At 43.3% G+C, this 12,360-nt stretch overlaps 1 protein-coding gene across 4 annotated transcripts in view; it reads left to right on the forward strand.

Moving 5' to 3' along the window:
* The window catches only part of cadm1a (cell adhesion molecule 1a), a 331,329-nt gene that overhangs the window by 265,881 nt on the left and 53,088 nt on the right, over positions 1–12,360 (forward strand). For all 4 annotated transcript variants that reach the window (XM_069145843.1, XM_069145844.1, XM_069145845.1 and 1 more), the window contains exon 6: positions 5,051–5,209. In XM_069145843.1, the coding sequence (XP_069001944.1) occupies positions 5,051–5,209 (159 nt within the window). The remainder of the gene's footprint in view (positions 1–5,050; positions 5,210–12,360) is intronic.

A 12,360-nucleotide genomic window follows, 5' to 3' on the forward strand; every position in this document is an offset into this window, starting at 1 on the left:
ATAATAATTCTTTGAGAAAAATCTTTCATATTACACTTCACACTGATTAAAAAGCTGCTGGATACGAGTTTCTGTAGGCCGACGCGTTCCCCATTAAGTGTTCCTCGACTCTAACTCGTGCATGCATCTTTTAAGCCCCCACGCCACGTATATAAACGAACCGTTTTTTTCCAGCCGCTGTCTTTCTTCCTCTGCTGGCTCCACACATTCGCTTGCGTCAATGCCGTTACCTTTTGAATGGAGCTCTGCTGCGACTGTGAGTAGTTTCCATAAAAGCGAGGTGCATGTGCAGTGGTGGCCAGAGCCTGTTGGCACCCTGACAAAACTTGCATGCCTTCATCAAAGGTAGCTGAGCTTTAGAAGTCGGTGCAGAGCTCGGAGGGGGGGGAGAGGTAGGTGGGAGGGTGAGGGAGTGCGGGGGAGGCCTCCTGCCAGGCAGCTCCACCTCAGAGCCCAGACTGTAAGCTTTGTAAAGACTTTGAAACAAAGGTCCTAATCAGAAGTTGTGTTGAAGGCCCGGAGCCGCTTCACCTCGACACTGCGGCACAAAAAAAAAAAAAAAAAAAAAAAAAAAAGCCCCCCAGTGGTCAGCTCAAGTCTGAGCATGTTTCAGAGCACCAAGGTCAGGGATCGGCTTACAGCTGGCTGTTAATATCACACAAAAAAAGAATAAAAAATTAAGACTAATGATGTCGGGTTGAATCTTCTGTTTCTGCTGATCTGTGGCGACGGGATGAAACATTCAGGCGGCTTAATGGTGTTTTGTAGCCGTGCACTTGCTCTTAAATGGAGAAAGGGAAACGAGTGACCACTGCAGGGCTTAGTGAAATAATGAAGAACTATTCAGCGTCTCATTTAAACATCTCCACAAAAAGATTTGTATTTTTATTTCTGCCGTGTCGTTGCTTTTAGTAATACCTCTCCCCTTTAACAACCTCTTTAACTGAACTTTCAAAAACAATGCTCATTTGTTTGTTTTGCTGAATGACAGAGAAGTGATTGTTTTCTGTAATGCTAGCTGCCCTCCAACCCCGACACCCTGTTGTTGTCTCACACTTGCCGGGAATGGATCGGCATTTACAGAACAGGGTCGGCGCTCTTTCAGGTTCCTCAACGGTCCTCAATTTTTTGCAATAACACAAAACTCAGGGCACTCAATGGCTCACCTGTCACAACGGTGTGTTCAGAGCCTGCCGTTGGCTTTTATACATGCTGGCCACAGGTGACAAGATGCTCCTCACTGGAAACGATTGAAGGCTTTTCTTCTAAAAATCACAGTCACACTTCACTGTGGGTGAATGAATTATCATGACTTCTTAATACCTCCTGAAATCATCAGGAAGTAACGGTAACGGTAAGTAAAGGTGAGTACATCATCACTTTATTAATCAGGATTATGATGATGTGGGTAAAACTGCAGGAAGTGGAACAATGAACGTGAGAACAAATGTTCTTCAGTTGTTGTGAAGTCTGAGTTCTTATGTTGGTGTCCTGCAGGGAAATGGACACACCTCAATACATCATCATCACTGATGATGTCATGAATGAAAGACTTTGAACTCATGTCACTTCCTGATCATTTCATGACGTATTAATGCATGAAATTGCGATAATTCATGTACACTTAAAGTAAAGTGTTACCAAAGTCATCTTTGGCTATTTTTATTGTTCGCATTTCGATATAAATCCTGTTTGTCGAGCGTAGCGTGCTAGCTAGCTGTCCAGTTCACTGAAACGAAAACTGCTGCTGAAAGTGTAAAAAAGACAAAAGATGTGAATTCAAAAAAGAAGAAGGTCTCGTGGTGCCGGAGTTCTGGCACCGGGGAGGAATCATCGAAACGGCCTTCGGCTGCAGCTCCTCGCCCGGCAGACTTATTTCTAATTAAATGTCCCCAGAATCTAACTTAATTACCTTAAAGGGATAATCGAGCTCTCTTAAATATAATTCAAAGGTTGCAATTGTCGTGCTCTCCAAGGTAAATCCAACCATCTCTCCTAATATGCGCCGAGCCATTAGCTTACGTTAACAGGGAAAGTTCTGTCGGTGCAGGTCACTCCTCTCCGTGCTTTTAAGGTGAAAAGAAAAGAAAAGGTCGGATAGAAGAAGAAGCAGAAGAAGAAGCGGCAGCAGTCGAGCGGGGCACGTCATTGACTGACAGGGACCAGAGCAGACATTAGCCTCGAGTGCTAAGAGACAACCACAGGGTGATTTCAATTACCCCGCTCTGCCCCCGGCAGCGGCACCGGACAAATAGATAAAAGAATATTTTGGAATCGAGAGACACTTATATTCTTCTTAACTCAACACTACTCCTTTTTTTTCTTTTTTTCTTTTTCCACAAGAATGTGGTTAAACAAAAGGAGTTGAAGAATGTGGAGAAAACACTCAAAATGCCACTTCAGCTCCCTCCGACCTTCCTCCTGCCTTTCGCTGACATTCATCTCCACTGGCGCGACTCCAAAAGCTTCGCCGCTGAGTGTTTTCGGCGCCTCGACGTAAGCGTGATGTTTTTCGCTGATTTACCATCAATGCTCTCTTTTACTCCTGAAGGGCTTTTCCAGCTCCGCTCTTCAAAAAAATATCCAATAATTGATCAACTGCTTTGCTTGTTTCTTTATATGAAAGAAAATGAGGCACAATTAAAAAAAAAAAAAGGGAACAGGTATGATTAATAAGCTTTTTATATATATATATATTAAAGTGTGATAAAGTGTAAAGTGTAAAGCAAAAAAAATAAATAAAAAGAGAACAAAGATCAAGCTTTGAAACTGCTCTCTCCGGCTTTTTACGGCCGAGTCACAACCAGCATTTAAAAGAGCAAAATATCAGAATAAAATTAGCCATTTCGACGATGCTTGCCGTGTTCATCGGGGGCAGCATAAATCCATGCAAATCTCTTCTCTTTGACGACAACTTGGATGAACTTCAAAGGGCTTTTTTTTTTTTTTTTGGGGGGGTGGGGGGGGGGGGGACCGAATAAAACACGGTCCTGACAGCGCGGGCCTTCGGAGGGAACGACTCCAAAAAGAAGACGCAGCCTATCACGTCTGCTCTTACATAACCCTGCCAGATTCTGCGCTGCTCCCCAAATGAGCCGCGCTTCTGCAGATGTGAGTCACGGATGCACCTCCGAAACACGCCGCGTTAACTTCCTGCAAAGCCACCGTTAGCGTGTTAGCGTGAGTTTGTCCGACCCTGCGAGCAGCTTGCAGCGGAGGAACGAGTCGAGGCGCAGCAGCCGCGAAGCGTGGACGCAGGGACAGGACATGTTTTTTGTGGCGTTGTTGGTACATCCTCTCTGGTTTGTATCCTGATGCTTCCAGCAAAAAAAAATCACACAAAAAATCACAATGGGCACATGTGGGTTTTTTTTTTTGACACACATTGTTTGTTGCCCTCAAGACGTACGTTGTCTCCACTCAAACGGATTCATATTTGATGCTGGAGCGCTCAGATGTCCATCTTTTTGCACTTTCTTTTTGAGAACTGAGTCCACAGTCAGCTGCAAGGGGGGAGGAGGGGTGGGTGACTGGGGGGGGGGGGGTTCTTCTGTTTTATCTGCACCTATAGTTCAAATGGAGGGGAGGTGCTTTAAGGAACCTCCTCCAGTCCGCCGCTGAAGACATTACGCTTCGTGTTTGACGGACTAAAAGAGGTGCAAGCGTCTTTCTTTGGGAGCGTCACGGTAGCAAAGGGAGGACAGACAGGAAATAAGAAGGTGTCTCGTTCATCAGTTCTTTTGTCATTAATCCTTCCTCTTCCATACCTTTTGTACACATTTCAAACCCTCTCGTGTATCTCGTGTGTGTGTGTGTGTGTGTAAGTACTTTTTTTTTTGTACAAAGAACTTTTAAAAGTGTAAATCAAAACATTCAGGACTTGAGTCAAGACATCTCTTCGCTTTTGTTTCGTGCCTCTTAAAAGACATTTTAGATTCAGGTTCCCGTTTGAGGCGCTCGCGTGTAACCGCGGCCTCTGGTGGCGTTTCTTCATGACAGCCCGCCTCCTTTACAGAAAACACATCACACAGGTTTGCTTTCCCCGTGGATCCAAACAGACAGCTGTCACCGCGGCGACTGCTTCACCCCAAGTGGCCGAGCGGGTTCAATGTGCAGCTGCAACGTATTTTACAATATGGATGCAAGCGTTCACATCGGCTCCGACTTCTTTCTGCTGACCTTTTCTTTTTCTTTTTTTGACAAGCGTTTGTTTTATTGACAAATGTTTTATAGGGCAAAAGGATAAAAATAATCCATCTTTGCTTTGCGACTCCGTCTGCACGCCTGTGACGAGGGTATCCTCTTCATTGTGTTTGAGAGCGTATTGTCTGCGTGACATCACGGAGCAGCGGCTAATCAGAGGAGGGATACGCAGCGAGCTTCAGATCTGGCAGCGCGCCGCGCAAAAAAAAAAAAAAAAAGGGCGGCCGCACAATAAATCTGGCTTCATAAAGCCTAATGAGTGATTCACAGTCGCACCGCAAGCACCCGACAGCAGCTGATTCACCTCATCTGGCCGCTCTCAAGGACACACTCCTCACTTCTACTGTACACATTTTGTATAGTCGGGAGAAGAAAGACGTCCCCCTGCAGTCAGACAATGCTTGTTCTCCTTCGGCCTTAATATTTTAAACCTTTTTTTTTTTTTTTTCTGGCAGCCTTGGAGTACAAAGCTTTTGTACTTGTTATCTTGTCAGATAAAACTTTGTGAACAAGTAGTTTTGTTGAATGGTCAGCCCACCTCCAGTCCTACAGGAATCAAGGTTACATTAAATACAAAATATTGACTTTTGATAATATTTTCAAAAGACTTTTTTTTTTCTTTACAAAGTCAGCTTAAATCTCAAAAGCTCTGATATAAGTTTTTTTTTGTATAACTTTCGTGTGAACAAATCAACTTCGACCTCAAACAGGAATCAAACCAACCAGCAGAGTTTTAGCACGACAATTAGCGGCGATGTGTTTTAGTTTAAACCAAACTTACCGGAAATAACCTCGGCGTCGCTCGCATCGTTAACGCCGCTCGTTTTGTTTTGTTTTTCCCACGCAGCGAAGCCCAAAGTGGAGCTGAGCTACGACAAGATGTACACGGTGACCAGCCGGCTGACGTTCACCGTCGGTAAGGAGGACGACGGCGTGCCGGTGGTCTGCATCGTCGACCACCCCGCGGTCAAGGACTTCCAAGCGCAGAAATACCTGGAGGTGCAGTGTAAGTACTTCCTGCCTGCTAATAAATTAGACATCTGCATGGATATTTAAACAGCATTAATGCACCGGCTTTTATAAGTGTCTCATCAGCTTAACTCAGAAAATTGGACAGCAATAGAGAAGAGTGGTCCATCCCCGCTAATTAATAGCATAAATTTGCTATTATTCCTCTGCCCCCCCCCCCCCCCTCCCCAACTCAAACTTTGCTGTGTGACATGTGTGGCAGTGACATTGAAAGGAAATCATCTCTGTGCCCAGGTTAGGAGGAATAAAAGGGGGAAATTGGACTGCAGTGGAGTCGACTGCTCCATCTCCACTAATTAAATGGCATAAATCCCCCCCCCCCTTCCTCCTCAAACCCCCCCCCCCCCCCCCCAACTGAAACTTTGGTGCATGGTTTTGTCATTGATCTCAGTGAGAGGAGTAAAAGGTGGTATAGAATAAAAACACATCTCTCATAGATATCTTTTTGTCTTTTTCTGTTTGTTTTCTTTCTGTTGTTTTTCAGTAGTAAATGGTGTTTAACAGTGCAGTGCAGTCTCATTTTAAAGTCCCCGTTCTCACAAAGAGGTGAGAGAAGACACACTTAGGAGCCTATTTTCTTCGACCGGCACCGGCTGACCTTAAATTTTCTTCGCCGGTCTTTGTAGTATTTCGGTGGCGAGCGCGGAGTACGCTGGTGGGAGGAGAGGTTAGTCGGTTCATTCAAATGAGGCGGCACAAAGAGAGTTGTTGTCTTTTTTGCTGAATAGAAAGAAGGTACATCTTCGACACTGCATTGAAAATAAAAGTCTGAGCCATAATTGTTTCTGGGTCTGATGTCAGTCTGGTGCAGATGTGATGGTTTTACCAACAAGAGCAAACTCCTGGCAGCAAAAGCACCGCAGCAAAGGAACGATGCTCAGATTTCTGGAGTGGAAAGAAAACAAAGTGAAAAATGTTCACTTTATTTTCTAAGTTAGACTCCAGCTTGTGTTCAGAGATATATTCTTTATTGGTGGAGTGATATTTCAGTGTTTATTCGCTAGGTGTTGACCTGCATGGTTCAACTCTACTGGTGTTTACTGTACAGCTTTGTTTGCCTTATTAACATTTCCCAGCATGCCTTCGTTATTTTATTTGTGACTTTTGAGAATAAAGCAATCAAATTAAATCTAATTATATTTACTTTTGTTAAAACATGCCGTTTTGGAACGTTTCAATGACAGACGAAATGGGGATATGATTTAAAACTATAAGTGAATAAGCTTGGAAAGTGACATACGTACATATGACCTTTAGTTACCCTGTACCTTGTTACACATGTTTAAGTATTCATGCAGCATTAAATGTTGCACACACTGAATATATTTATTAATTAGACATTTGGGATGATGTTGTTGTTTTATAGTCGGTTTTACCTAAAACCTTTTTTGTGTGATGAAATTGTGCCTCCACGAGTGTTGAATAATACACACTTTTGAGTGTTGGCTGTTCACGTCATTTAATGTCAACAAACTGAAGGCACCTGGACACAAATCAGCAGCACCTAATCGGAGAGTCCGATTGTCCAGTTGTCGAGCTCTCGTCACTGCGCCTCAGTGATTGGTACTGCTGTTGAGTGCTGAGAACAGCGACGTTAGGAGCTGAGGGTGCGTATTAATCACCACACCCTCCGATCTATAGTCCACTTCACCCGGCCCCTTTTTGCACTTTTGCACTGCTGCCTTTGCAGCAACAGAAATAGCAGTTTAATACTTCAAATATGTCTTTTAGGGAATTTAGCTTACAAATTCAGGGAAAAACTACTGTAAATCCTGCTTTTTTTTCTTTTCTTTTTTTTTTCAAACTCAACAGTGTGTTTTATTGACCGATATGGGTAGCTGTCACAGAAATGTGTCATTTGTTGCTTTATTTCGGCGGAGTTGTCGATGGCACGACTGTTTCCTGTCGTGTTTAACAGCCAATCGGAGAAGACGGAGAGCCGATGAGGTGAACACATTCCCGCGGCGCGTTATTGTAAAGTACAAAGACCTATTCACGTGAAGAAAGGTGGTACGCATATTTGAATAATCATTTATACATCTGAACACGTGAAAATAACCAAAAAACTAAAGAAAAAGAAACAAACTTTGGATCTTATTTGGGGTTCGAGGTCACCTTTTAATTGTAATATACTGTAAAGCAGACATTAGACAGGTATTTTAAACACCTTTATGATGGGTCAAATGAAGGAGATCACCATGACTATCATCATAATACTGCTATGAAATTAAATTAAGTACCACAACCATGTACAGGTAATTAAAACGCGAAGCCTTTGTAATGGGAAGTTTTAGATCATTTTATGACTACAAAATGATTCAGGTTTTTAGATTTTTATTTTTTTATATATATATTATCTGCCTCTGTAACCTTATGTCTTTGGCCTCTGGCATGTACTAGCATTCTTTAAAAAAAATGTAATCTCTTCGGTAGCTATCTGACCTTTCTCTGTGAGCGCGAGAAGAGGAGATCAGCTCATCTACAGAGGCAGCGTGGCATTTTGCTGGCCTCTGATAACGGGCAGCTCACATGGACCGCCCGGCTCCGAGCCTCGCGCTGCTGCACGCCGGGGCCGCCGCCGTCCTGCTCCGTGCATATCATGTAACGGGCAACACACACACACACACACACACATACACACACACACACACACACACACACACATACAGATGCAGGCATAAGCAGCCCTGAACTCCACCTTCCCTTTGAACTCTCTGCCATATGCAGTTTAATATCAAAGTTTGTTGAAGCCTGATTTGTTTCTGATGTCAATTCTCCTCCTTTAGTTTTGCTTTATTTTACACATGCAACAATCTCCGGGGAGGTTTCCTGGAAAGCAGTTGTTGGTTTTTCAGAAGAGTTTCCTTCCTCTGTGCACCAACTTAAGACATTTAACTGGAATTAATTAATTGGAAGTGTTCTAATTGAGCACTAAGGGATGTAATTATACACCACTCTGTGTTTTCAGCATGTTTCTCAGTTTTGTGTGTGTGTGGGGTGGAGGGGTGGAGTGGAGGGGTGGAGGGGTGGGGTGGAGGGGTGTCACCATTCTGGAAAACAAAGGAAACAGTTTATGCTTATACGCACCGAGGGCTCTATTTTTTTTTAAGATTGGCGGTGAGGTGAAATGGGGCAGTGGATAATTCCTGGATAACAAGTAGTGTTTATTTTGGGCAGATACAAAGAAATGATGTTTGGTTGTTTTGATTGTGAGGTCCCAATTATTTTCCCACAACATCTAAATGACATCAAAAGGATCTTCCACGTCTTGATTTTCATCAACATCCCCTGACAACACTCAGGGACGCTGATCCTTTTCAGAATTAATTTATTCTTTAATCTCTCCCGAGAGAACAAAATTAAATGAAAAATCAAAAGAAAAGACTGAATGCATAACACATGCGTGTGAACTACAGATGAAGGGAAGTGAGGTGGTACAGCAATTATGCGGACAGACAGAAAATTTGGACAATCGTGAACATTATTTTGTTTTCTATGACAGAAGTGAGCTTCATGAATTGAAAACTTAAAGAAATGCATCCAGGGGGAAAAAAATGGGTTTCTTGAGTGTCAATAAAAGAAGCTTATTCTGCTGGTTTGGCTGGAGCCCAGCTATGTGAATAAATGTTACGAAACATGAGTAGCTCTCAGACGCTTTCATTTTGTCAAAGTGGCTCTCGGAGGGAAAAAACAAGGTTGGAGACGTCTGATCTACACTCTGCAGAGGCTAACTTGACTAGCATGGTTTAGCTAACAGATGCTTCAGTGGAACAGTCACTCCTGAGGATTTATAATCCTTACATGTTAAAGAAATAAATCCAGTCTATAATTAGCCCCGAATTACACGGTCCTTCCCACGAAGCTTTCCTCAAAGAATCGTGACTTTCCAGATACAGATGTGCCCCTCCAGGACATTACCAACAATGAGACCAGCTAACAACAACAACAACAACAAAAAAGCCTAATGTTGCTATTTCTGCTGCGATATGCAAGTTTGTTTACTGATTAGATACACAAGGTGATTAACATTTCAATCGCTCACTGTGTGGGCAATTTGTGGTTGCAATGGATTGCATTGTGTTATAAGAAATGGCAAAAAACAAAACAAAAAAAAAGCCCATTGTCAGGGGGACAGCATAATTAAATAAGCCCGTAATGTTTGTGTGTATAACCACAGCGAGCTGCCTGCTCCGATGCCGGCTTGTTTTTTTCCCTTAAGGTCAGCTGGCTGCTGAGAGATGGATAGTGCCGTCTCGAGTGCTTATGAGGTGAGGCGCACAATAAAGCGAATACTTCAGTTAGGATAATGATAACGGCCCTCTTGCATACGGCAGACACTATTTCATTTCCCACTGAAGTGGCGGAATCCTCATCACGCGGCGCTGTGCATTTTCCCATCAAGAATAGCTCCGCCATTACCACTTCAGGCTATCAAAACAACCTGCGGACGCCTGGCGTCCTTCATGTTTATGGCTCCGGGATGACAAGGTCGGATGGCGTTGCGAGCGAAGAAGAAGTTGTTGCAGGATGCCACGTAGTGCCTGGAGTGGGTTGCTGTCTGAATCCGTGCATGCCCAGCGAGCAGAAGACTTGGCTCGCTGCCCGTCTGCTGTCCATCAGCACAACTGAAAGCCAGCCGCTGACAAGGTGTGATTTAGACAGATGGATGGCCAGACACGTGTTGTTTATTGCCGAGAAGGTCGGACGGTCTGTGTGGAACTTTTACCGCCGGCGTAGGAATCGTAAGTCAAGCTCGATGCCTCGGCCTGCAGGCCGATTAAAAATGCAAGCACCAAATAGTGCGTATAGAGGCTATAAAACTGGGGGGGAAAGAACAAGAATAATTTAGACCACGATTGGAAAACTATAATTACGTTACTCTGCAGTAATTCTTGTGGGAGAGGATTGAAGTCGAGAGGTGTTTTATACACCGTCTGATGCAGAAAAGCTGAAAGAAAATAAGTCAAAAACTTTCAAAGTATGCCAAAAATGGATGAGATGTTTCCTTTTCCTGATCTCTACTGAACATGAACAGGATAAAACGCCATGTTTTTATGCCTCACTTCACCCAATATATTACTTCTGAGCATGAGCAGTGGGTAAGAGTTGTAAGTCAGAGCAGAACGTAGGTTGTGTTTGTTTTACTTTCGGTCCATAACAAAAAAACAAATTCAATCCCTCACCCGGATGATATATTGAATAAAACATTAGATTTTTGTCCTGAATAAAGGATCATCTCTCACACCAAGATGGGTAAAAAAAAAAAGAAAAAAAACCGGCTTTGATAATACCAGCAACAGTCAGTGGAAAGGGAACAATAGAAACTCCACGGTTTCAAAGAGTAGCACAGCGGTGACTGTCGAAGCGCCCCACTGCTTTGTCAAAACAACATTTGTACGTTTTCTTTCCACCTGCCTCGACTCTTGGGCAGCATCTTCTGTTTTGTGTTGCAACTCTATCAGGTAAAAATCCCTTGAACATGTTCAGAGCTACTCGTGCCCACCTTTTAATTCTGTAATGATTTGGTTTCTGTTTCGGTGTTAAGTTCATGTAAAAATCAGAATCAGCTTTATTGGCCAGGAATGTTTACACATACAAGGAGTTTGACTCTGGTTGAAACTTGCTTTCTCGATGTCCAAACACAAAAACAGACATATATAGACATAAAAAACAAATGGACGTGTATATATATATAGCTAAAAAAAACACCTAAACAATGGTGCAATTGCACCTAGTGCAAATGATGATGGTACAATTGAGTATAGTGCAAATGGTCCAGTGTTATTGCACAGGGTTTTACATTGCACATCTAATGTTCATTTTTTAACAGAGTGACTGCTTGTTAGTAAATACTGTTGTTGTTTCTGGTTGTTTTGGCGCCACAGACTGGATATAAAAATGTTCGTAGCTTCCGGCTCTGAAAAATGAGGCCAATGCAGAAGTGCCTTAAGCTGCAATACCACCGAGTGCCACTAGAGGTCGGCTCCAGCTCCATAGACTCCCATTCAACTTATCTCCTAATATTCTCAGTCAATAAAATTTCTACATGACTTATCTCGGTCTTCCAAGCTAAAGTCACTCATTCTTATTCGTTTTCCATCGGAAAATAATCTGTCATTAATTAGAAAATAAGCTTCAAAAATAGTCTTTGCCACACCAAGGTTTTTGGCGGGGGGCGTGTCTGTTTGATTGACAGGCCTGTGGTGCAGTCAGGTTACAGCTATCGGTTGGCGGGACGCAGCCTCGTCTGGTTTCCGATCTGATCAGTCAGATTCACCGCTCGCTCCTACCCTCAGCTCGTCCAAATATGGTCGCTTCCTGTTTCAAACCGCTCAGGACGAGTAATAATACAGTCTGCCCAAGGACTGAGTTGAGGCATTGAAAGAGATGGCTGCAGCTAAAGCAAACACTTGTTAACTTTGATTTATTCTTTCCCCGATGTCAGGTCCAATCAACCCCCACCGAGCTGTATTTATGTCACATGTAGTTCACTTCAGCTCAGTAACCTTCCAGCAACATGAACTCCAACTGACCCGCTCTGACACAGCTGAGGAAGGTCATGGATGTTGTTCTTGTTGCTGCATTTATTATTGTGTTTAATCCTTGGGCATTTACTGCACTGCCCTTCAGACTGCTTTCCCTCCTGGCTTTTAAAAGCAGAAGCTGTTTCTGATGGTTATTTCAGGTATTTTCAACAGATTTGAACATGCCACCGTTTACCCCCCAAACGTGAGGAGAAAAACTCAAAATGTCAGCAGGTCGTTGTCCGTTCTGCTTGGAGATGCTTCGTCCTCTTGCAGTGTATTTTGGTTCCCCTTTCAGTTACGATATCCATGGCAACCCTGAGAAATATCATGCACAGTCCTGATTTTCATTGCTGTGTCCCCGTAAACGTTGGTACCACCGATCGATGCTTGATTGTGTCCGGACTCAGTGAAGTTATGAAGTGGACGTCCAAAAACTTCCTGCAGTTGAATGACTCCATCTCAGACGTAATTATAATTACACTTAGCACCAGTACCGGCAGTGTTAATAATATCTCATCTGGACGGGGTGTCTTATCTAATAATGTTTAAGATGAAGAAAAAAAAAAAAGAGTCCCATTCCCTCCGTGTACTTTTAGACTCT

Source organism: Embiotoca jacksoni, unplaced genomic scaffold (assembly GCF_022577435.1).
Source record: "Embiotoca jacksoni isolate LCO1_2020_lvr unplaced genomic scaffold, fEmbJac1.0.p SCAF_13, whole genome shotgun sequence".
NCBI lineage: Eukaryota > Metazoa > Chordata > Actinopteri > Embiotocidae > Embiotoca > Embiotoca jacksoni.